Raw genomic sequence first — 26,807 nt, 5'->3', positions numbered from 1 at the left:
AATAATGTTTTTGTGCATATGGAACATTTCTGGGCTCTTTTATTTCAGCTCATGAAACATGGGACCAACACTTTAAATGTCGCGTTTATTTTTGTTCAGTGTATTTACACTGAGTATGCAAAACTTAACACCTGCTCTTTCCATGAAAGACTGACCAGGTTAAAGCTATGATCCCTTATTGATGAAACTTGTTAAACCCACTTCAAATCAGTGTAGATGAAGGGGAGGCGTTGAAGAAGGATTTTTAAGCCTTGAGACAATTGAGACATGGATTGTGTATGTGAGGGTGAATGGGCAAGACAAAATATTTAAGTGCCTTTGAACGGGGTATGGTAGTAGGTGCCAGGCACACCGATTTGTTGTCAAGAAATGCAACATTGCTGGGTTTTTCACGCTCAACAGTTTCCTGTGTGTATCAAGAATGGTCCACCACCCAAAGTACATCCAGCCAATGACACAACTGTGGGAAGCATTGGAGTCAACATGGGCCGGCATCCCTGTGGAATGCTTTAGACACCTTGTGGAGTCCATGCCCTGACAAATTGAGTCTGTTCTGAGGCGAAAAATGGGGGGAGGGGTGCAACTCAATATTAGGAAGGTGTTCCTAATGTTTAGTATACTCAGTGTACTGCAAAGTTGTCTCGGAGCTAGAAACAGTGCTACCTTGTTTATCAGCGCCATCTTGTCATACAAAAACAAAATTCTTGGGTCCGACCTGCTACCCTCCAATTTAACCCCAACAACATCTGATGGCATCTGTGCTGAAACACTGATAAGAACGGTGATCTGAAGGTAATCCATGCAGAAATGCAGCCAGTGTTAATCTTGTGTCTGTGAGGCCCATGCAGGCTTAGCCTGGGCTTGAGCCTTCAGTTCAGATGGGCAGATAGTGAACCTCCCTGGCAGGTAGCTACAGTAGACTGCATTGTAACATGTAGCCTACATAACATAGTTTGACTTCTTTGAGTATGCCATGACATCTCACTACTGTATGCCATCTACTGTCAGAGCAATGGTGGAAGGGGGAAATAATGACAAGCCTTGACAAGGACAGTGGACGGTTATAGAAGAGGGCAACAGGTCCTTTGATGGCTTGTTGAGGAAGTGGGTCCACTTGAAAACATGATGCTTGACTGCACTGATACGGTATATCATTTCAGAGAAAATGTCCCTGCCCCCTGTTTCCTTGGCACGGAACATGAAGCGGTCTCTCTTTAGGAACACCTTCATGGCGAATTACATGCTGGGTCTGGATGCAGCTCTACTAACTAACTGATCTCTAGCATCTTCATCAAGGGCATACACTTCAGGGTCTGCTATTATCATGACTGTCTAAGATGGTGTCATTTCAAAAATATCTTCACACCATATTGACAGCAAACTTGAGGCACTGTATACACAACACGCTCTCTGTGTTAGTACTGGCACAGGGATAAAGGACTGTTCTGATGATTACGTCACGTCTACCAGAGACAGAGAGATGATTGATGCGTTTATTTCCCTTGTGCCTCTAATTGAACATGTCCACCTTTGCCCCGTCATACAGTATCCTCCTGTATTCTACAGTCTGCTCCATGTCATGGCATATCAGTTCTAGACTCTCCAGTCGGTCAGTCATGCAGTGGCAGGTGCAGTAGAACATATAGTGGTACAGTCCTGTGCCAGGTATCTCTGCTGACTGATGTGTTGCTCCAGACCTGGCACCTCTCACCACTTCATGACTCCCACAGGGCTAACTTGAGGACAGGACACAGAATGGGCTTTGGTCAGAGGGAGATGTAGGATTACTAATGTGGTGCAATAGATATCAGGAGCATTTCGTCAGAACTGAACACATCCTGTGTGTATGCGTTTCCTGGGTACTGTTTTCCTCCTACCACAGTGCGCTCTGCAGATGAATTGGTTCACAACATTCCCCACCGCACATAATCAAGGGTTTATGAACAAGCATCTGGCCAGGCTACCTGGTGTTGACCGTCTGCTAATCATTACTTGAGTCCTCTTCTCCTCCTTTCATCTCCCCCCGCTCCTGTCATCTCTTCCCCTCTCCAGTGTTTCAGCTGCAGTCATTTAGCTGTGGCGATGCTCCACGGCAAATGCATTGTCGCCATGCAAAAAAATATATTTCTAACAAGGCGCAATTTGAAAACGCTGGAACAGTCCACATTTACTTTTCCTCCGCAAACAAAACAAGTACTGACTAGAAAACTAATCTGAGAACCCCATAGAATAATAGTTTTATCTATTTACCATAGGGCTGTCCCTGACTAAAAACAAATCTTGGTCGACCGAGTCATCCTGTTCTTTCGACCAATTGATAGTTTGAAACGTTTCACCTTATTTTTCCATATTTAGACAGACACACCCTATGTGTTTCAATAAAATGAACTAAATATGCATTGAGCTTGTCTGATGCTTTAAGCACACTGTTTGATTAAATAATTACGACACAAAAATTACTCAAGAAAGAGACTGACGTCCACACTATCTTAAAAAAAATGACAGCGAGTGCCTATGTGGCTGGCGCACGTTGTCTCTCTCTCCTCCCTACTGCAGTGAAAAGGCACCACAGCACAACACGTGTTGATTGTGCTGTCCGTGCTGAAGCTGCAACATTACAGTCATTTAGTTTCTTACTGGTTTCTGACTGAAAAGTTCTGTTACCAAAATCCCTCATTTGTTTAGGAAGAACATTCCCTATTTCCTCAACCCTTGTTCTCTTTACGTGAAACATGTAAGCATCGCATGCATGTGAACAATATGGCCTGACCTATTGACTATCATAATCACATCAATAAATTGGTTATAACATACTCCGAAAACAGTAACACTTGACAGCAAAATGTGAAAAAGAAACACGAAGCAGGTGAATGTTTACTGGTTGCTCAGGAGGTAAAGGGGAAGTCAGATCTGTGGAAGACATTTTGACTTAGTTGTGGAAACTACTGCAGATATATACTGTAGGAGCAAGCATTTCCTGAGTATTATGTGTGCCAAACAGTTGCTGTTAGATTACAAAACTATATATTTTTCTGACCATTTGGAACAGTGTAAACCATCCCACAACTGTCCCAGACTATGTTTGGAATATTTATTTCTTGCACAGAATAGATAGTCTTTTGTACTATGGGGGATAGTAGATTGACATAGGCTAGTGCTTTTGCTGTTCGTTAGGCCTACTCATCTTGTTGGCTGATGAAAAGTAAACGTGGACAGCTCTTCCAATATCTTCAATATGCACCTTGGAATTGGATAAGGACGCACACAGTTGCGTCCCCGATGTGTCCTTCTTCACTTGTAGCCTGTGAGAAAGACCCAATCTTTTTAAGGGTGCATTACGTTCACACAAATGGGATGCCGCCATGAAATTCGAGGCATTATCAAGTGCTTGTCAAATTGTGAATTGCGAGACTGATAAAGTGTTAACATCCTGCGCAAAAAAACTAAGCAGAGCTTTTTCAAATCATCATTAGGGGTCGCATCATGCAGCCTTACAATGTATTCAAAATCCAAACATAGCCCAACTTTTGTAGAACAACTAAAGTTACATTAATAACTCCAAATTAAGCATAAAAAACGTATTTCTTTGTTAACCGAACACCACAAGAATAGCCGCACGTGCGCACTCCCTCAAATCGTTTGTTCAATTGTATTCTTCATACTATAAAATAATAATAAATTCTAAGCAAATCTTATCTGCTAAATTAACTAGTGTAGCCCACAGCCATTTGGTATAGCCAGATCAAGACAACTCAAAGTATGCTATTCTGTTCTTCTGAAATAAACTACATTGTCTTCATATCATCTTTCTTTAGACCTGTCTAAAATAAATAATGGATTCATTGTGAAGGTGTAGGCTTTACTACATGGATTTATTAGACTTTTTAACATGGAGATGTTCCAAAAGTCAGCATCAGTGGCTTGTAGGCTGCGTGGAAGCCAGGAAACGCTAAATGTGTTTATGTCAATTAACGGTCAATTACCGGCTGACAAAATTTTATGACCGCCACAGCACTACCCCTGACCCTGTGAAGTCTGCCCTCCCTCGTATCACCACCACTGGGCTGCCTGCTTGAGTAACCACCACCAGCGCCTCCAGTCACCTCGTCCTGAGAAAGAATGAGGAAACTACCAGCATCAGTCAGTCAGTCTGCCTTTACGGCCTTTTGTTACACACTCACCACTGATACAGGATTATTATGGGGATCCTGCCCGAGGCCCAAGGGCACTACAAAGGCCCTCACTACCTGACAGCCCTCTCTGAGCCAGACTTATAAATTCAGCTCTAGTACCTAGAGAGAAAGAATCTGTCTATTATTTATGTAGACAGATACGACCACAACATAATGTTACACTGAAGCAATCGGTTTGCTAGAGGCTTTATTCTGGTGGAATTTATTTGAATTTCAATTCTGTTTATTGTAATGATGTTCGGTGTAGTGACATTTACTTTCGGATGCGTTTGCTTGTTATTCTGTATTCATGTAGATGTTCAACTCGGAATAAAAATGTACCTTCACTTGTAATCTGCTCTGGATAACAGTGTAATGTAAACGGAGCATAAACGTGATGAATACCTACTGTAGGAAGAGTTTTTATTGGGCCAGGAGTGTGAATGTGTGAGAGGAGTAAGCACTGTGACAATTGGCCTACCGTATGTTGGTTTGTTTATCAGTGTGTGCGCCTGCGCGTGAGTAATACCCTCATCAGAAGGGCACTATTAGTGCAGTCAGACGCTGCTCCTTCAGCTCTGTAATTGAACGCTGAACTGGGCTTAAGGATCCATTTCTAAGCCAGCACACTCAAGCAGCTTCAATACAGCCTGTGATTAGAGTCTAGAGCCAGGGTAATCATTAACACTGGCCCAGCCACCCACCCACCCACCCACACGCAGGAAATAAGACTATAAAATAAGTAAGGGATAATGAAGAGGCTACGCGTTCTATGGAAAATAAGGAATGACGTGGAAGGTGTGTTCCAAGACACGCTAGCGGAGTTGAACTGACCTTCCACGGAGTTGCATTATTTTCCAGAGAATGCAATGAGCCACAAGTTGACTATCCATTTTATACCATGGCCATAACTTAAACACATAGCCGCTAGAAATGTGTTCAACGTCCACTGAAGTAGCTAGCAAGTTTACTAGATAGTGACAGTAGTTGCCTTGGTAACCAACCAGACTTGCTAGTTTAGCTAACTAAACCATCAGCCCTAGCTTGCTTTTATGAAAATCGAATTCAACAATGTCAATAATGTTTTAAATTCGACTTTTGCTTTCAAAAGCAGCTCAAACATAGAACATGTAAGAATGAACTATAGCTACTGAATTCTACCATGCTGGTATGCTGTGCATGCTCTCGAATGTCCTTCAAGCCAATCAGACTCTAGTATTCAACAGTGCCATGGTATAAGTAAGGGATAAACGCCGATGTCCTGTAGATTACCTTGGAAATAAGAATGACCTATGTTTACCTTTGATGTAAAATTACATTATGCTTATCCTTGTAAATCTGATCATAACGATTTTATTAACATTATTATTCTCTTAGCCAAATAATATATTCACAAATGTAAATGGGGTGGAAAAATTAATTATTTTCTAGTTTCTTTCATTGAACTGTTACAATTTTATAAATCTCTCAAACTTGTGAAACTTTAAAAGTTGGAAAAGTCATGTCTCAATGTCTGTTAATGGCTGATTGCCTTATCACATTAATGATGTCCTGAATTATTCTTATTTTTTGTATTAAACACATTTTCTTTGTGGGGGGGGGGGGGGGTCACCTGGTGTTCTATATGATTTTGTTCATTGTATTCACAGGAATGTCCCTGTATTGATGTGTAATATTGTTATTATTGTTGCAATATTTTTTTTTTTAATAATCAACGCCGCAGCCTAGGTAATGTACAGAACGGAGGCGTTTATCCTGCTTATACCACAGTTGCCAAAGAAAACAATACTAAAGAACACATTTCCTAGAAGAAATAAATGAAACATTTGTGATATTTTCATTTTTGTAAGAGAATCCACACTTTCTCATCTTTTGATTGCTAGAGAATATATGGAGGTTCTATATTGGCAACGTTATTGTCCCTTGCTTGCTAGCTAGCCAACTAGCTACGGCTAACACAGTCATGGTCTCTGCAGCCAAAAGAACAGCAAAGTAGATACATTTGCATTTGTTCAGCCTGTGTTCTATTGACATTCATTTGGATAAATCCATAGCAATGAGTTGATGATGCCCAATTTTGCCTGGAATAGCTAGAAAAGCTTTGCCTTCTCGTCAGGACACTCGATACTGTTCATTACAAGGAGATCACATTGCATATCAAACGCTAGGCTAGAAGCTAGCTAAATAGTATGTTGCTAGCTAACCTGCCAGTATGGCAACCGAATTTTAAAATACCAGTTGCTTAAGACAGCTGGTCAAACTAGAAACATGTTGGAAGGATTTGACAGCATAGCGCCACTTGCGTCATGACTGCAACATAGATACTTGAGAAATTAATGTCAATCCCTCACGCTATTAGGTCATCAGACGCTCCCCCAAAAAATGTGTCTAGCTACGTTTTTTCTCCTTGGACCTGCGTTTACAATGTAACCAATTTCGGGTTGTGTGGTTGTTGGCATAGCTTTCAGTACTTTGTAGTAAGTACCGTCTGCATGTGCAGGCGCATATTGCAAGGTGTCCAGTCCCCTTGGTTAGGGGGTCCGGGGTCCTCCTTGGGAAAATGTTTATGTAAAGGACTGAGAATCTCACTTCTGGTGACTTTTTAAAAAGGAAATTCTACACACAAATTATTTAAAATAAAATAAAATTGACACCATCTAAAATATAATTTCCAGCTCCAGATATGGGCCCAATAACATATTGGTCAAATTATGTTAAAAAAAAGTACCAAAAAAAGTACATATTGGACCATGCGTATATTGGACCAGCCTTATGCATGGTCTATATTATCAGATGTGCTATTAGCAAGAAGCATTATCACCCGTAGCTCAACTAATGAAGCGAAGTGGCTATATATACGTTTTTAACTCGCATAGAACACAAGCCGACTAGCTAAATAGGTAAACTATTCTACTATGGGGATGTCTGATTTTGTTTTAATAACAACATTGCATGGCAAAAATATTAGCACTGGAAAGTTACATCCTGAGTGATAAAGTAGAGACTTTGAATTATTCTGCCAGCAGCTACAGTACGCTACACACCGCTGTCTGAGTCGGGCGCTATGGTGGTGCTCATTATAGACTATTTCATTCCCTTCATCGGAACATCGGAGTGTCATCAACAATCATGCGTGTCAGTTCAGTGCGCACAGCGTAACAGAAAACAACATACAGGGTATTTGAGTATACAAAACATTATGAACACCGGCTATTTCCAGGAAATTGATTAAATAAGGATTTGTAAGCCTTGAGACATGGATTGTGTATTTGTGCCATTCAGAGAGTGAATGGGCAAGACAAAGGATTTAAGCGCCTTTGAACGGGTTATGGTAGTAGGTGCCAGGCGCACCGGTTTGTGTCAAGATCTGCAACGCTCCTGGGTTTCTTCACACTCAACAGTTTCCCTGTGTGTATCAAGAATGGTCCACCACCCAAAGGACATCCAAACAACTTGACAACTGTGGGAAGCTTGAGACACCTTGTAGAGTTCATGCCCGACGAATTCAGGCTGTTCCGAGGGCAAATCATGTTTTTCATCGTCACAGGTAGATGCAGTGAAATGTGTTGTTTTACAGGGTCAGCCATAGTAGTACGGTGCCCCAGGAGCAAATGAGGGTTAAGTGCCTTGCTCAAGGGCCCATTGACAGAGCCTTATCCACTCAGGTATTCAAACCTGCAACTTTTCAGTTACTGACCCAACGCTCTAACCACTAGGCTACCCTGCCGGCCTATTAGGAAGGTGTTCTTAATGTTTTGTACAGTGTTACGGAGGACTTTAAACCCTGAGAAAACATGGTTGAATCGAATTGGAGGGTCCTTGACTTAGACCATTCTTCCATACAGAATCTTTTCAGATCCTTGATATTCTACATCTGCGCATATTAGGGGTGTGCCTACCTGAACATACTCATTTTCGTAACTGTATCCGTAGACTGACAGTTGATAGTCAGATTGGATCGGAAAAAAGGAAGCGTTTTAATATGCCTAAATAGGCTAGATGTTGGCAAAATACTGCACGTTTATAGACCATAAAAGCTGCAGATTAGGAGCAGCACGCAAAGTGTGTGTGAGACTGTCATCAATTTGCAGTGGGTAGAGAAGTCGGCTGTCACTGAGTCAGAATGCCCATCAGCATTTAATATTTTTACCCTACACTAACCCTGCGTGTTTGATGCTAAGCACATTGATACAGTTTGAGTCATTAAAACTTGTTTTTCAACCACTTCAAATTTCTTGTTAACAAACTAGTTTTGGCAAGTCGGTTAGAACATCTACTTTGTGCATGACACAAGTCATTTTTCCAACAATTGTTTACAGACAGATTATTTCACTTATAATTCACTGTATCACAATTACAGTGGGTCAGAAGTTTACATACATGAAGTTGACTGTGCCTTGAAACAGCTTGGAAAATTCCTGAAATTTATTTCATGGCTTTAGAAGCTTCAGATAGGCTAATTGACATAATTTGAGTCAATTGGAGGTGTACCCGTGGATGTATTTCAAGGCCTACCTTCATGGGAAAATCAAAAGAAATCAACGAAGACCTCAAAGAAATTGTAGACCTCCACAAGTCTGGTTCATCCTTGGGATCAATTTCCAAACGCCTGAATGTACCACGTTCATCTGTACAAACAATAGTACGCAAGTATAAACACCATGGGACCACACAGCAGTCATACCGCTCAGGAAGGAGACGCGTTCTGTCTCCTAGAGATGAACGTACTTTGGTGCGAAAAGTGCAAATCAATCCCAAAACAACAGCAAAGGACCTTGTGAGGATGATGTTGGAGGAAACCGGTACAAAAATATCTATATCCACAGTAAAATGAGTCCTATATCGACATAACCTGAAAGGCCGCTCAGCAAGGAAGAAGCCACTTCCATAAAAAAGCCAGAATACGGTTTGCAACTGCACATGGGGACAAAGATCGTACTTTTTGGAGAAATGGTCTGATGAAACAAAAATAGAACTGTTTGGCCATAATGACCATTGTTATGTTTGGAGGAAAAAGGGGGATGCTTGCAAGCCGAAGAACACCATACCAACCGTGAAGCACGGGGGTGGCAGCATCATGTTGTGGGGGTGCTTTGCTGCAGGAGGGACTGGTGGACTTCCTGACATTAGTCAGGAAGTTAAAGCTTGGTCACAAATGGGTCTTCCAAATGGACAATGACCCCAAGCATACTTCCAAAGTTGTGGCAAAATGGCTTAAGGACAACAAAGTCAAGGTATTGGAGTGGCCATTACAAAGCCCTGATCTCAATCCTATAGAAGATTTGTGGGCAGAACTGAAAAAGCACATGCGAGCAAGGGGGCCTACAAACCTGACTCAGTTACACCAGCTCTGTCAGGAGGAATGGGCCAAATTCACCCAACTGATCGTGGGAAGCTTGTGGAAGGCTACCCGAAACATTTGACCCAAGTTAAACAATTTAAAGACAATGCTACCAAATACTAATTGAGTGTATGTAAACTTCTGACCCACTGGGAATGTTATGAAAGAAATAAAAGCTGAAATAAATCTACTTTTTTCCCTGACATTTCACATTCTTAAAATATAGTGGTGATCCTAACTGACCTAAGACAGGGAATTTTTACTAGGATTAAATGTCAGGAATTGTGAAAAACTGAGTTTAAATGTATTTGGCTAAGGTGTATGTAAACTTCCGACTTCAACTGTACCTTGTAGCAAACATCCTCAGCATTTGATTTATCATAGTAGCAGGCTAACTGGAGCCAGCAGCAATCTAAAACAACCCAACCGAAACATGCAAGGATAAGTGATCGGGTGAATGAAGCAAAGCGAGTGAAAGGAGAAATACGGCTTCACTCTATCCAATCAGAGCCGCAGGGTCAACGTACAACCCACCCTACAGCCCAAGACAAACTAGTTGAGTTACTTAGACCACATAGCACCTCACACTTGATTGAAAGATGCGTGCTGGCACCGGGAAAAAAATATCATTATATCAAACAAAAAATTACTCTGACCATAATCGTATCAGGACAATTGTCCATATCTGTTACGATACTTGTTTTGTCCGACAACTTGGCACACCCCTAGCGCATATACAGTAGACTGCCCTCTTCAGTTCAAACCACAGGTTTTCAATGGGGTTCAAGTCCGGAGACTGAGATGGCCATTGCAAAATGTTGATTTTGTGGTCAATTACCAATTTCTTTGTGGATTTTGATGTGTGCTTGGGGTTATTGTCTTGCTGGAAGATCCACTTGCAGCCCAGGTTCAGCCTCCTAACAGAGGCAATCAGGTTTCTGACTAAAATGTCCTGGTTCTGGGAAAGTTCATGATGCCGTTGACCTTAACAAGGGCCCCAGGACCAGTGGAAGCAAAATAGTTCCATAACATCAAAGATCCACCACCATATTTTACAGTAGGTATGGGGTTCTTTTCTGCTTATGCATCCTTATGTCGATGCCAAACCCACCACTGGTGTGCGAGGCCAAATAGCTTTATATTTTTTGCTCATCTTTGTCATTTTGGATGTGAATGTATATAAAAATTTGTCATGCATGATGTCACCAACACACAAGTGTCTTGTATCACTCACTTCCTTATCTAACAGATGTAACCTTCATATTGTCCATTTTAATTCCGACACCTATAATAATGCAAATTTTTTTTTTTAAAGGCTGTGAAGTGGAAACGCATTTGAAAATGCAAAGTTAGGTTTGTTTCGCATAGCCAGTTTAGGCTAAAATTGGAATTGAGTTACCCTTTCAAAAAAAAAAAATTTACAATGTTTTCTCTGCCCCATGGCAAAATGTGTAAAATTGCAGGAAATTAGCAAAATGTTGTCTCTGCTGCCAAGAGGGCCACTAAGACCAGCCACTACCATGCAACCCCCCTTTAAATGTATGTTTTATTAGCTGCCTCATCACAGCAGTTGCACGTTCAATAATAGGCTTGCTATTGTTGAATGTTTTCATTAAGCTCTTAATGAAATATGTCTGTTCGCTGTATGCATGCATGCTTTCTGTTGGTCACATCATTTTACTGTTTGTTTACCGGTTAATGTGACTTGGTTAATCGGCAGCAAAAATGACCGAAATTTGCATCTCTAATCCATAAAGACGCCAGAGCAAAAGCAGGTCAGACCACAAACAGCTTCAGAAGGAAACACGCAGCTGCCACACAGGCAACATCAAAACAGAGTCTCTGAGCAAGACTGGTTGTAACAAATTCAAAAGCAAAATCGGATTGGTACAGGGGATCAATTCAACTGAGCGTGTTTCTTCGGCAACCATTTATAGTAGGCCGTCAGTACAATGCTACATCTTTGTTAGCCACAGCTCACCTGTCCTCTGTGCCAAGGACAGCACAGCAAGATGGCTGGCTGCACAGCCACAGTGTGTGCTGCTGTCATATTTATCCTACAAGCGCCAGGGCAAGGATTCCCCCTGACATGACTGCTCCTGTCATGTCTGCAGAAGGACAGCGAGCTGAAGGACAAAACGCAGAAGGACACAAAACCACACATGCAAACTTTGCTCTACAATAACATAACCGCCCAAGCAGCTTTAGACTTCAGAGAACAGGGCTGATGTGACCCAACCCTCAGTGCTGCTCAACCACAGACTAGCCACGTGTGACGCCGGTTATTCTGTATTCTTTACAGCTTATGGGCACAGGCATAAAAACAAATGGAGTGTGTCGCCTGGTCTGGTGCCAGCTCGGTCCATGTAAACCTCAATAAATACACTGAAAGGGAAACAGAAAAGGGCAATTTACAGGAAGTGCTACGTTTTGACTTCTAAAGAACACCTTTATCAGTGGGTAACCGGTAACGTATGGATGGGTCTCTAAGCCTGTCTCCCGCTGACTGTGGAAGGTGGAGGTAAGGACCCTACCCAGGCCTCTCTCGCTCTCTGTGCAGCTGCTGCGGGGAGAAGATGAGGACGGCCAAGGCCAGTCCCCTGGGATGGAGGCAGAGCAGAGACACCCCTCAGTCATAACATCTGGACACAGAATGGGCGTCAACAGGCAGCAGCAAATAGCCCTCAAGACCCCAAAGCTGGAGTCTTCTGCTACTTCCCCAAGTAGGAAACTGTAAATAAAAACTGTGTCAACAAAACATAACCGTCCTTGTTAAGGTATCATTTGTGTGTGTAGGGTAAATCCCAACCGTGGAAATGTGAATCTAAGCCGGAAGCCTCTAGGACTAGGTTTAGTAAATCGAGAGATAGGCCTACTATAGAGCCTTCTACTACACCTGTAATGTGACCGAGAAATGAGAAATAGATCTCCTCATGTGCCTATTCACTTCTTAAATAAAAGTAAAGGAACAAAATGCTGAGGAAATGGAGCCCAAGCGTGTCAATGACCTGGGGAAGGAAGACTGGACCAGGTCTTCTATTCCCTCAACACTTACACCTACTTCACAGGGCTCAAACGCTCCAAATGGGAACAATCACTATTGGGTGACAACAACGTGACCTGCATCTAAATTAGAATAACACTACTACAGTGCAACAGGCTGCCTGTGAACAAAGTAAACCACAATAATGGCTTCTCTCTGCCCTACCAACTAGGGATGTGACAAATCGCCAATTTTGTAAAAAGGTTTAATAGCAGTAAGGCCAAATTCAATGGTTTCAAATTATTTTTTAAATATATTTTTGTAATACTTCAAGGGGTCTTAAAATTCAAAATCAAATAGCAAAATGATCCTTGGTATGACCTTAACCCCCCCCCCCACGGATTTAGACAGGGCTTAGACACCAAGGGGTTAACCATTACATTCTACCCTATAGGAACTAGCATACCGCCGTTATCCTATTTCGCAATCAAAACCTCACATTTTGTCAGACTAAGTCACTGTGACAGTGCAAGATCATTATTCAAATCAATTCCACAGGGTGTGGAATGACCCTTATCACCTGTCTAACTGACATTCTCTGATTCCCCTTATCTGGTCAACAGCTGGGCAGATCATGATGTTCAGCCTAATCAAATGGTTTTCAAGGATGGTACACACGTCCAATGAAATGCATATTCGCTGGTTCCTTCAACAATAAGAAATAAAAGATGAGAATACAAAACCAAGTACATGGCTCAGTAGAACAGAATAAACATTGTATCTTAAGTATAATACAGGAAGGCACAAATTATAGTCCAATATTTACAGGTGTTTTTTGGGGAAGGTGGATTTGGGGGGCAAGTGTTTAAATTGTGCACTCAATTGTATTTAGCACTCATAGTAAGAGTCTGGAGCAGGAGTTTTTGTGTGCGTAGCATGAATGAATGTGTGTGTTAAGGTGTGGAGAATCAGAGCAGGTGGTCAGTCCAGTTCAAGTGTTCAGCAGTCTGATGGCTTGTAGATAGAAACTGTCTCTGAGCCTGTTGGTTCCAGACCTCACGCTCCGATAACGTCTGCCTGACGTGTGGCTCGTGTGTGTTTAAAATCAGGTAGGCCTGATCCAGCCTATAGACAAAGATGGCACAATGAGACAGACATTTTACCAGATGTGTAAATGTGAAACATTCGCTTGGCGTTTCAACTCACTACCAAATGGGGTGGGAGAAGATGAAACGAGATGGATTTTGCCCGGCATTCTGGACATTTTCTCATCGATGAAACGTTTGATGTCAATACAGTTTTCTGTTGCCAAAACTCAAATCTGTTATGAACTTTACCCATCACAAGCAAGTTGTTTAGAAGGAGTGTAAAGGCAAATTGAGTTATTGCACATGCGCACCTCAGAGGTGGTGTCCCCTAACGGAAATATGCAGATCTGTCACGCCCCCCTCAAAACAACAGATGTGTCTTGGTGTGTAAAATGGTTGAGTGTACATGTTATTTTTCTTCTGGTTGAATAGAGGCACACTACTAATGACTACTGAGAAGTCCCTCCTAAAGCACACATCAGTATTTACTCAGAAGTGCAGGCAGAGGTGACTGGCACCAGGGACAGTGACCCTTTGGACCCGGACACACTACCTAACCAAATTCACCATGCCTATCAACATGGCAACATGTGATAGGCAGTGATGATGGACTGTATCCTTTAGCCTGTGTGTTTGCATTGAAACCATTAGATGCCCAGACTGGCATCTCCAGTTGAACAGGGCTTAAGGCTGACTTACTGCTGGTTACAGTACAGCTTTTAACTGGATGATTTTGTTTGCCAAATAAAGAAGACGTGTTTGCCATGTAAATTATGATGAACACACAGTTCACCAGATTTGTGCTGTACTGTGGTGAGAAACAGCTGCAAATAAGGCCCTATAAAATCAGTTTATCTTTTACCTGATTCCGTTTGAGTTTCTTCCCAAATTCCGTTTTTTGCCTTCTATATAGAAAAACAACAGCATTTGAGGTTCTAAGTCCACAACTTTTGAGATCTGGGAGAAAAAACAACTAAAAGAAGTGTAGTAACCCTTTAATGCAAGTGCGCACCAGCAAGAGACGGTTGTTGGTTAGCGATGTTTATGTAGCGCTCATGTTATTGCAGAGTTTGCAAGAATACATAGCCACTGGATTCATGCAAATAATCATGACATCATTCTGCAGGTAGGCATAGGCTACTTTGTAGTTAACGTTTAATTAAAAAGGTTTTTGGAAAAATCTTTAGATCTCTACCACAAGAAGGTTATCATTAGCATCATCGCTAACGGCTACACAAAGTGTAGACACACACACACTAACCTAACGTTTCAGGCGTAAAATAAACACCTGAAACTAGATCGTCTACATACTGGTCTTGACGAGAAGATTATTATAATAATTTGTTATAACTGTCGAGCGAGGTTCCTCTCTGCGCTGTTCAATCAATGTGAATGTGGAGGAGGAGTTAAGATGGAGTGACGCCTTCTTAACGTCCAAAATAGGAAGTCGAGTCACAGGCTCTCTTACCATTTCTCCGGAAAACCGGAACATCTGGTTGTTGGGGACTGGGCAGTGGCTACACACGCCCAGGTAGGGGCATTTTCTGTACCGTTTCAGAAAGCTGCAGGAAAATACGAATCAGAGATGCATTTTGTTCACATCTTATGAGTGACTTGGACAAAGGAATTAATTTTCCAATAAGGTCAATACATAGTTGATTTCCTATCATTTTTTAATATTGTTGAACTCCGTTTTAATGTCAGGATTCCGTATACGAAGCTGATTTTATGGCGCCCTAAACAATCACACAGCAACAGTACCTTCAACCTGACAACGTCACACATTCACACAGTGTTGGTGGTTTAACTTTATCCACATTCTTTTACATTCCAGCCTTATTCTAAAATGGATTAAATCGATTCCCCCCCTCATTAATCTACACACAATACCTGTTAATGATGAAGCAAAAACAGTTGACATTTTTGCTAATAATAAAAATAAAATAAAAAAACAGAAATATCACATTTAGATAAGCATTTAGACCCTTTACTCTGTACATCGTTGTAGCACCTTTGGCAGCTATTACAGCCTCGAGTCTTCTTGGGTATGACGCTACGAGCTTCGCACACCTGTATTTGGGGAGTTTCTCTGCAGATCCTCTCAAGCTCTGTCAGGTCGCATGGGGAGTGTTGCTGCACAGCTATTTTCAGGTCTCTCCAGAGATGTTCGATCGGGTTCAAGTCCGGGCTCTGCCTGGGTCACTCAAGGATATTCAGAGACTTGTCCCGAAGCCACTCCTGCATCGTCTTGGCTGTGTGCTTAGGGTCGTTGTCCTTTTGGAAGGTGAAACTTCACCCCAGTCTGAGGTCCTGAGCAGGTTTTCATCAAGGATCTCTGTATTTTGCTCTGTTCATCTTTGCCTCAATCCTGACTAGTCTCTCCCAGTCCCTGCCACTGAAAAACATCCCCACAACATGATGCTGCCACCACCATGCTTCACCATAGTGATGGTGCCAGGTTTTCTCCAGACGTGATACTTGGCATTCAGGCCAAAGAGTTCAATCTTTGTTTTATCAGACCAGAGAATCTTGTTTCTCATGATCTGAGAGTCTAAGTGCCTTTTGGCAAACCCCAAGCGGGCTGTCATGTGCCTTTTATTGAAGAGTGGCTTCTGTCTGGCAACTACTATAAAGGCCTGATTGGTGGAGTGCTGCAGAGATGGTTGTCCTTCTGGAAGGTTCTCCCATCTCCACAGAGGAACTCTGGAGCTCTGTCAGTGACCATCGAACTCTTGGTCACCTCCCTCACCAAGGGCCTTCTCCCCAGATTTTTCAGTTTGGCCAGGCAGCCAGCCCTAGGAAGAGTCTTGGTGGTTTCAAACTTCTTCCATTTAAGAATGATGGAGGCCACTGTGTTCTTGGGGACCTTCAATGCTGCAGACATTTTTGGGTACCCTTCCCCAGATCTGTGCCTCGACACAATCCTGTCTCGGAGCTCTACGGACAATTCCTTCAACCTCATGGCTTGGTTTTTGCTCTGACATGCACTGTCAACTGTGGGACCTTATATAGACAGGTGTGTGCCTTTCCAAATCATGTCCAATCAATTGAATTTACCACAGGTGGACTCCAATCAAGTTGTAGAAACATCTCAAGGATGATCAATGGAAACAGGATGCACCTGAGCTCAATTTCGAGTCTCATAGCAAAGGGTATGAATACTTATGTGAATAAGGTTTCTGTTACTTATGTTTAATACATTTGTAAAAAATATATATATTTTTCGCTTTGTCATTATGGGGTATTGTGTGTGAGGAAAATGTTTTGTTTAATCAATGTTAGAATAAGGCTGTAACGTAACAATATGTGGAAAAAGTCGAGGGGTCTGAATATTTTCCGAAGGTACCGTACGTGCCCTGCTATATTGGCTAATGACGACGGTGGCACAAAGAAGTCTCAAATGACTGGCTAACCAGGAGAAGACCATCACTGGTTCGAACATTCCTGTCCTGTGTGACCTTCGGCCTACTGATTGATCGCCATGTTCAAACGCAAACACACCGCCTGAGGGACGGTGACGCAACAAGAATGAGGAAACATTCCGTTTCTTTAGCATACCAACATATCACTTCAGTGACGCCTTTATTAACACGATAACTATGTGTACCGATATCAATCAAATATATCGCTATGTCTTATCACACTGCTGCGGTCCCAGCAGACAGGCCAGTTTTCCTGTCCCCAGTCAGGGAGGAACAGAGGGAGGAAGAAGAAGCATAAGCCTCAAGTGCAGTCAGACCGGAATTACTAGTGTGGTGCCTAAGGGTGTCTACAGGGGGTGGGGTGGTGGCGATGCCATGGACAGAGACAGGACTGGTGAGGTGGGATCGGGAGGCAGAATGGGAAGGATCGGGACAATGCAAAAAACCCATTCATACATTTTGTCAGAAAGACAGGGGGGGCTGATCTTCCTTGCTATAGGCCTAGACTGCAGGCTGCTCTGTTAAGAGATTAAATGTTTTGTCAACAGTTGACTTAAATGCTGTCACCTCATAACTTTGGGTATGTGAGTGAAGTGAATGCGAGCGGTATGCGAGTGATGTGTACATCTTGTCTGGCATCAGCAGACTGAGCTCCTGTTTGGAGATGAGATGATTGACAAAAAGGTCAGAGTCGGAGGCAAATTTCAGACTGTACACAAGCCGTCTGAAAGAGAGTCGGATCCTGCTAAGCGCAGAGCTACCACTCCTTAACGCTGAACTTCACACTGATTGGTGGGATTTAGGCTCCCTCTTTTCAAGTGAAGGGACATGTAAGATAGTATACCCCCACCGTGCACTACATAACTCTTATCTCCACCGAAGTCATTGTGTAGACCCTGTACCTAAAGCTTAGCTTGGATACACCAGCACACCTACCAGCAGATGGACTGAGTGTCACAGACACACACACAAATAAAACTTTCTTTGAACACGAGAAGCTAACAGATAAACAGGTTTATCATGGAGAAAGATCCTACTGACTGGTAAAGGGGGGGGAACCTCAGACTGAACAGTGGAAGGAGGTCAAGGAGGTTATGAAACTCTGGGGGATTTCAAGTCAAATAAAACAAAACCCTGCGCGTCTGCCTTAGTGACACTGGACAGATTGCCCAACCCGGGAGGTGAAATATCATCAGAGCACACAAAGAATTTCAAACATGTAGGGTGTGTGGACTTGCACCACAAGTCAACTCCTTGAAAATGCTCCATCCCAGACGGCGTTTCTTAAAATCTTTAAGACGGCGAGGAGGCAGAGAGAAAAAAACGATAAAACACAATGCTCTTTAGTGATAACTTCATTGACTGACTGCATCGCACTTCTGCTAATCTAACCCTGCCTAATGGTCCCATGCTAGGGAGGTGTGCAGCTCAAAGAAGCCAGGCACACCTGGTCTCACACACACACACACACCCCAGATAGACAAAATAAACAAACCAAATACCGAGTAACGCATACCCACACTGCTCCTTACTGCTAGTCTGCTACAGCACCTCAACCTTATAACGGCTCTATTGAAAAGGGGGATCACCAGATGTACGTAAGGGGAGGCCCCATGGAATGGATCGTTGCTGGGTAAACACTTCAAACCTTTACCCTGAACAATTTCAACCAGCTATTGGGTTGTATTCATCTGACTGTGTTTCTTACTATGGCAACGGTGACTTCCGTGCCCAGGACCACGCATGGCTTAGGCCACTGACGGAGGCCTGTAATTGGATATGGAGGGCCAGGTGGCCTGGTGATCAGTTGGAGCTGATCTGTCGGGCCAGCCAGTGTTTCTAACCCCCCTGAACAGGCCAGACCTGGGACAGGAGCCTGGAGCTACACAGCCCCCTGCGCTATACTCTAAAACACAGGCCACACAAAACGGAGACACGGTGTGGGGCCAGAGCTGACCACGCACACCAGGAATAAACGGGGGGGAAAAAATGTTTGGGGGAGTCATTTCTTCATCTCTCTGAACTGGGGACTTCTGGATGGACTTTCTGCACTCTAACCCAACAACATATATTACATCAGGAGCCAAAAAGCTCTACAGATTATCCATTTCTTTTTCCAGCAGGTTTAGGAGCCACCAGAATAAGTGTTAATCCAGCCTGCCCCAGGCAGGGGCCAGACTATTAGTAAGCTCTTACCTTGCAGCTGTTTGAATCTCCCCTCCAGGATGTTGGAGTACTGCACCTGGTTAACAAACGCCGCCGGGGAGAGACAGGGCTCCCTGTTTCGCTGGTGGTCCAGCTCCATGTTGCAGCGCTCTCTCTCTCTCTCACAGCCTAAATCAACCTCAGGTATGGAGCTCTGCAGCGTGGCTGGGCCAGTGGGCTCTCCAGCATAGCACAGGGCCAGCAGGGCTGTCCACAGGACAGGAGCTAGCTATCTACCTGTAGATTCTACTAAAGAAGCTACAGGCTTTAGTTGAAGAAAGTTCCGTTAGATCCAAAACGTGCTTTTTATGGATCTTTTTCCCTCGTAAAATCCCAGTCCTTCGCCTCTAGCAGAGATTATGAGCAGAGCACGCCATGCTATCCTCCACTTCAAAAAAATATATCCTCCTTTCACTTCTTCACAGAGGTGCAGGAGTTTTTCCAAACAAAACTCAGAACAGAATGTTCTCTTCTCTTTCACCTCTTCTGGAATCTGTGCCACACACCTTTTCTCTGAGCAAAGTAGAAACTTTTAGAGCAGTAGAAGTTCTCTTCACATTCACAGTCAAATGAACACTGGCTCTTCCCTCCAAAACATTGAGCGCGCATTCAGCCTCATACACACACTACACACACCTTGTTTGAGCACAACAGGAGAACCGGCTGTGGTCGGATGGCTGTGTAAACAAAGCCTGCTGCTCACGGAAAGCTGGGTCATTTGCATAAGGTGTGTTTTAGGGAGGAGCCTGAGAAAAGAGCGGGTGGATGGGCTGGATCAGTGGAGGGGGGTGGGGGGGACGGCTGGAGGAGTGGTGAGGTGGACTTAACCATTCAGCAAGGTACAGTAGGGAGAGGCAGAAGATGGATCATTCCAATCCTTTACAATGCCACAGTGGCAGTGTAGGAGGTGTGGTCAGCCAGTGTCTAGTCTTGTTGTTCTCCCATCCTCTGTCTCAGTCTTACATGATCTCTCTCTTCTCTTTCCGCCCCACGGGACTAAAATAAGGCGTTAAGACAGGAAGGAAGTAGTTGAGAAACTGGCAGCAGCAGCAACACGCTCTTTCCTGCCTGAGCAGCGGAGTGTGATGAGTGAATGTGTGTGTGTGTGTGTGTGTGTGTGTGCGTGCTCAATCACTGTACACTGAGGCCCACCTAATCAAAAACGCCTAAGCATCGATTTCCCGCATGTCTTCATACACACAAACACAACGATTTAACGCTACTAAAATAAAAATGTCAATGCATTCCTCAGAAATAAGTCAACTTAACAGCCGTTTGCATGGCTCTGTGCTGTGCTCAACACTTCGCTGCAGCAGCAGAAAGGCCTCCAGTGACCTGGATATGACACACCACAGCCGCGTTGTTCACTAGAAACAAATTAAATGAGCTTTCTTACAGGAAATGTTGGGGGTAAACCCTTCTCTTTTTCACACAAGTCAGGTCAGAGCCAGTGGCTGTGCTAAATCATACAGGAGCCCCTAGGATACAAGTTTGAACTTTTGTATTAGTCATATACATGTACAGGATACAAGTGGCATTCACCGTCTCACTAAATGCTTACTTGCGGGTTCCTTCTCGACAACGCAACAATAAGAAATGATAACAGATAAGAATATGAACATGAAGTCAATGGCTCAGTAGAATAGAATAAACCATTGTATCTTAAGTATAATACAGGAAGGTCGAATTTATAGTTCAATATTTACAAGTGTTTTGGGAAAGGGGTGGGATCGGGGTTCAAGTGTTTATAGCTGTGCGGTATTTAGCAATCAGAATCAGAGTCCGGTCGCAGCGGTTGTGATGTGTGTGTAGCATGAATGTGTGCGCGCTAAGGTGTGGGGGATAAGATAAGGGTACATACAGCTTGCCCTGTCCATGGGGCACGTGTTCAGATCTGTTGTTTTGCAGGCTGTGTTTGGGCTACTTTGGTTGTACAGTACAGGAGCCCTGCGGCCTGCTGGCATTAGAAGATCTAGGGGGCCAGGGTTTTCAGAGTGACCAGCACTTTATAGAAGGAAGAGGCTTAATGAGGCCCAGAGAACAGACGCAGGCCTCTCACTGGGGGGGGTAAGGGGTTCTGTCGCCAGGGGCGATGAGAGGAGAGCAGAGCTCGGTGGTGCGCTCACTGCTGTCCTGACCAAATACCAAACATCCCTGTTAACATGCAGGTCTCTGTGTGTGTGTGTGTGTGTGTGTGTAACTGTGCTCACACCTCGGGATTAAGAAGCTTCCTTCCTCTAGAAAACAGCTCGTCCGCTTGCTGTACAGAGGGCTGGATAAACAACCCTTTTCTGCAACTTGTGAAAACAAAAAAAGATGGGAGAGTATACAAGGAAGCATTTGGCAGGAGCTCCTGTATGAAGCACGGTGCAATTACAGATAATGGCCCGGTCTACGGACATAAGCAAGACAGTGGAGCAGAGAGGATGGGGGAGTGAACCATGTGAGAGGGGGGGGGGGGAGCGAGAGGAGATGGGGAGTGAAGCATGTGAGGGGGGGGGGAGAGAGGAGCGATCCACTGGCGGGGCTGAAAGTAAACATCTCCACATCCTGCAACTCCTCCGCAAAGACCCAGGCAAGGAGAGGCGCCCGGGAACATTCCCCACACGCAGCTCAGCACACTCCTGCCCCTGCAAAAGGCACACAGAGGTCATACTAAAACCCCAGAATGGAGGACAGAGGAGGATGTAGAGTATCACTCAGACAGGCCTGTACACTGATGGTGCTAGAGGGTCTATTATGTTCGTCTTCTGCACATTCCTCTCAGTGAGGATATGTGGTGGGGGGGGGGGGGGGGGGCAAGAGATAGAGAAAGAACAACCAGATGCCTCTCTCCGCAGGCCAGAGCGAGGCACGGTGTTAGAGTTGAGGCTGTCATGGTGCTTTCCCAACGACACTTAACCCCACACCGGTGGGCCGGCAGTGTTTTATGCTAATGTGGCTCCAGTGTTGTGTTTCCATCAGGAGTGTGACACTAAAGACTTGAGGCGAGCAGAATCAACAACCTCCGTATCATTCAGGACTGTTGCTTTGTGAGAAGGTGATCTAGTTCAGTCAGCCATTGTTCTGTCAATACCAGCTGAAAAGTACTTAAGGCCTTGCCTTGGCTTCAAGTCAGAGCAGGGTCCGCCAGGGCCATGGCCCGGTGAGACACGGGTGCCGGCCGCGTCTCACTGGGTTAAATCGGCAGTGGAAATGCGGCATCAGTTTTCTGGCTCCGCACGGAGGGCCTCATTACATGCACTTTCACACCCTCTGTGTTCCCTTCTCCCCGTCCCTCTGACGGCTCACTCAGCCCGAGTCTGTCAGTGTGTCGTAACCCTGGTTCCTACCTGCCATGTTACCTTCCAGGCATTTCACACTGCAGACAGGTGTGTGAAGACGTCGCGGGACGCCAGAGCTTACTAGGCCACACACACACACACACACAGTTGGATGAGTCACACCAACACACAAGGAGGAAGTATTCAAATGAACAGCTGAGGGAAGGAGGCACTCCTAGGCCATGGCAGGAATCAGACAGGTAACCTGAGTGCTGCTGAAGGAAGTCACAGTGCTGTTGTGCTCTGGTAGTCCGTAGATACAGACTACGCATGACATATAGGACTCTAATCCTCAGACTACGGAGGCCTGGACGTGACAGTTTGAGCTAGCTGTGCATAGATGAGTCTATACAAATGAGGGAGAAACCCATGCAAATGATCCTGAGCACAGGGGATGTTCGCACCTCCTTCGCTGTGTAGGGGGGAGCAGAGGATGAGTCAACAGATAGGAACACAAGAGGGGAATCCCATGAATGGAGTGAGTGAATGAAAGAACAGAACACAAGTGTAGAAGGAGAGAGACAGAGAGCGAGATCGAGAGAGCGAGCGAGCAAGCCAGAGAGAGATAACTGCTGCAGCATGTCAAAGAATGTGCACATCAAGCTCCTACTTGTCAAAAGGAGATGGTATCAGTGGCATTCCCAGGAGATGAGTAAAGAGCACGCACACACACACACCTTGTCAAATACTATATGAAAAGACACACACACCTCCACTAACCACACACACATCCACTACTCAGGTCCCACTAGTTTGTTAGTCAGTTCAGTGTGACCTACTGTAGATGACAAACAGCCAACAGTCTGAATGAGTCTGTTACCACAAGGAGAAGGGTTGCTTTTCAATGTGTGATGAGGCTAAACTTTAAACAGCACTTTCTCTTCAGCACTATACTATCACACACCACAGCTGGAAGTCGTGGTGTCAGTTTCTCCCTCCAGCGTTGAGGGGTGGGTTGTGTGTGTGTGTGACCACAGAGATATTTTGTCTGTTTAAAATGGCAGAGTGAGAACAGAGGTGCCCGATGCTGCTGCCTCTGGCTGCAGAGCTGCCTGGTGCTTCCCTCTGCTGGGCCTCCACATTACTGCAACCAGCGTGGCTGGTCATGTTCCACAACAGGACGGTGGACTGGGAACACACACTCGTCATACACCCCGACATTCACACACACACACACACACGCAGAAGCCGGCGCTAACACCTGGGGCCTTGTCCTACCTGCCAGAGCTTTGATGCGCGAGCGCTCAAAGAGGCGTGCCGAGCTGTTCTCATTGTCCCAGTCGGTCTCTGCGGCCAGGTCCCAGCGGTTGTTGATGTCATTGTACTGCTGCTGGATCTCCTGGCTGTCGAAGTCGGTGGGAGAGATGGTGCTCATGGTGACCGGGGCTGGGGGAAAACCATCCAACCTGCAGGGGGACAGAGGGGGGGGGGTCAGTTGAGGTGCCTTGAAACCGCGTGGAGTTACTTTCGCACACCAACAAGCGTTTTTTTATTTATATATATTTTTTTAGATCTGCCCGTCCCTCGTAGACTTTGGAGAACCCTTAATTCTACCTCTAACACCTCCCGCAGTAAGCTGCAGTCTGATAGTCTCACACTTTCATTTGCCACATTTTCTAGCGTGATATGACAAGGCCGATGCAAATATCAGCTGGGACAGATAGTGAAGCCAAGCAGAGACGGAGAAAGGTGAGGGACGGCTTGGTACAAACTGCACCTGTTGTAGTTCAACTGCCATGCAACTGGCCGTTTACTTAAGATACATATTTTAAAATGCCATTGTTCTCATATACCAGAGAAACTGATTGTATTATCTCGACTTGGCAAGAGGAGCAGCTTCATGAGAAAGTCCGATGGTTTCGTATGCGCACAAAAACGTACACACCCACACACGTACCCAAATGCATAGCGTGAGGAGCAGATACTCAACCGTGATGTCTCTCATAGTGAAATCCGTCTGAAGGACGCAGGCAAAACTGCTTTATTAAAGGACGCACACGTCTCACAAACACACACACCAATTTCTGATGCCACTCTGGCCTGGTGCCAAGGGTCAATGTCACCTAGAACTGGGACAGTAAACCGAAAATTACCGGCTCCGCCTTCTGCTTACCGAAGCATTTTGCGTACGTAGGACATTTTTCTACACAACGTTCCTGTAGATTGTTCTAAGATCATTATTTTGGTCAACAGTAATAGCCTATGCATTATGTCGATTAATGCTATGAAAGTATCTGCCTGTCCCCTTTTGGCTGTTGAGTGAACGAGCCACTATCACGCCCTCTCTCCCACTGTGACATGGAAGAGGGAGAGATGCATTCTGAGAAGCACAAGCATATGACCGTTGCTTAAAAATGCTATTTCGGGACAAATACAGTTTTCAAAGCAAATAACGTTACTGTTCTAGTTACAGAGGGGAGAGAAGCAGCGTTCTCTGAGTAGATCATTTATTTCTCACCTCTTAGAGGTCAAGGCCGTAGTATGGTTTTGATGGGCGGCATTTACAAATCTAGCTAGGTGTTTTCAATTCCCTTTTCCTCATGTGGTGTATAATATAGCGTATAGGGCAATATGTACAAAGATGTGGTCAAATTCTCAGAAGAGCCAAAAATAAATCTGATAATTCTGCATCCTATTTTGACAGGTCGCACATCAAAAATATCAATCATGCATTCTCTGAATATGTTAGATGAAATAGCTTACTTTTTTAAAATCATAGGCTACCATCTCAGTTGTCTTACTTGACACTGCAGAAAATTCTAGAGCCCTACCATGAATGTAAAGTAACTGCCCATAAAGAATATAAATAGTTGTATTTATTGTCAGAGCAAAATAGTTATCACAATATAAAACTTTGTCCATATCGCCCCAGCTCAAGCACCTCCCCCAAAACATTATCTTAATTTATTTCAGATTTATCGTTACAGAAAGAAAAAAATAGGTACATTTGTGTAATATGGATTTTTGTCTATCGCACAGCTCTGTCACCTGACATGTCCAATATGCCTCTGCAGAACATACATCCCTGACCATCACCAACAGCTTCAGAATCCAAGTGGGAAAAACTGCTCATGCCTTCGAGTGGCGCAGCGGTATAAGGCGCTGCATCGCAGTGCTATAGGAGCCTCTCCCGAGTCCATACAGGAGTTGCAGCGATGGCACAAGACTAACTACCAATTGGATATCATGAAATTGGGGAGAAAAATGGGTAAAAAGTACAACAACAAAAAGGGATCTGAAATCCAGACATCAAATACTGTGTTTGATACAGTGGGTTGGGTGGGTAAGTAAGTTGCTTTGCACCAGCCTTGGGTTGTGCGAGCTGGAACAGCTCATAGGAGCAAGAGTCTATCTCCTGTTTCTGTAGCGTGAGGCAGCTTGATGTACAAGTACACCCGCCCGGACAGGACCGCTAGTCTATCACAGTGCCTTACCCCAAATCTGTGTCAAGCGGAGACTGCACTAGACTAACTCGTCCATGTACTGGCCAGAAGTAGATCTCTGGGTAATGCCTGAACTCAGGAGCCAGGAGAGGACAGAGACGTGTCACGGCCATGATCCTTCTCAGAACCTCTCCTTCCCTGTGTTCTGACTAAGCTGTGGCACAGCCTCTCCCACCATGGAGAGGGGAAAGGGAGATACCTAGTCAGTTGCACATCTGAATGCATTCAACTGACATGTGTCTTCCGCATTTTTTTTTTTTAAATTTTTTTTTTAACCGTTATTTTACCAGGTAAGTTGACTGAGAACACGTTCTCATTTGCAGCAACGACCTGGGGAATAGTTACAGGGGAGAGGAGGGGGATGAATGAGCCAATTATAAACTTGGGATTATTAGGTGACCATGATGGTTTGAGGGCCAGATTGGGAATTTAGCCAGGACACCGGGGTTAACACCCCTACTCTTACGATAAGTGCCATGGGATCTTTAATGACCTCAGAGAGTCAGGACACCCGTTTAACGTCCCATCCGAAAGACGGCACCCTACACAGGGCAGTGTCCCCAATCACTGCCCTGGGGCATTGGGATATTTTTTAGACCAGAGGAAAGAGTGCCTCCTACTGGCCCTCCAACACCACTTCCAGCAGCATCTGGTCTCCCATCCAGGGACTGACCAGGACCGACCCTGCTTAGCTTCAGAAGCAAGCCAACAGTGGTATGCAGGGTGGTATGCTGCTGGCAATTTAACCCAACCCCTCTGAATCAGAGAGGTGCAGGGGGGGGGGGGGCTGCCATAATCGACATCAACGTATTTGGTGCCCGTTGAACAGT

The 26,807-nt window shown here is 44.4% G+C and overlaps 1 protein-coding gene across 5 annotated transcripts in view; it reads right to left on the bottom strand.

Annotated features, from left to right (window-relative positions):
- Positions 1-26,807, bottom strand: part of LOC139537068 (spectrin beta chain, non-erythrocytic 1-like) — an 84,719-nt gene that overhangs the window by 32,661 nt on the left and 25,251 nt on the right. For 3 of the 5 annotated variants that reach the window (XM_071337929.1, XM_071337930.1, XM_071337932.1), the window contains exon 2: positions 23,753-23,940. In XM_071337929.1, the coding sequence (XP_071194030.1) occupies positions 23,753-23,909 (157 nt within the window). In that variant the 5' untranslated portion in view covers positions 23,910-23,940. Of the gene's footprint in view, positions 1-19,202; positions 19,890-23,752; positions 23,941-26,807 lie in introns of those variants that run through there. The other 2 variants (XM_071337931.1, XM_071337933.1) reach the window with 1 other exon arrangement.

This window comes from Salvelinus alpinus, chromosome 13 (assembly GCF_045679555.1).
Source record: "Salvelinus alpinus chromosome 13, SLU_Salpinus.1, whole genome shotgun sequence".
Classification (NCBI taxonomy): domain Eukaryota; kingdom Metazoa; phylum Chordata; class Actinopteri; order Salmoniformes; family Salmonidae; genus Salvelinus; species Salvelinus alpinus.
The sequence above is the reverse complement of the archived record's forward strand: the minus strand, read 5'-3'. Positions and strand labels throughout refer to the sequence as shown.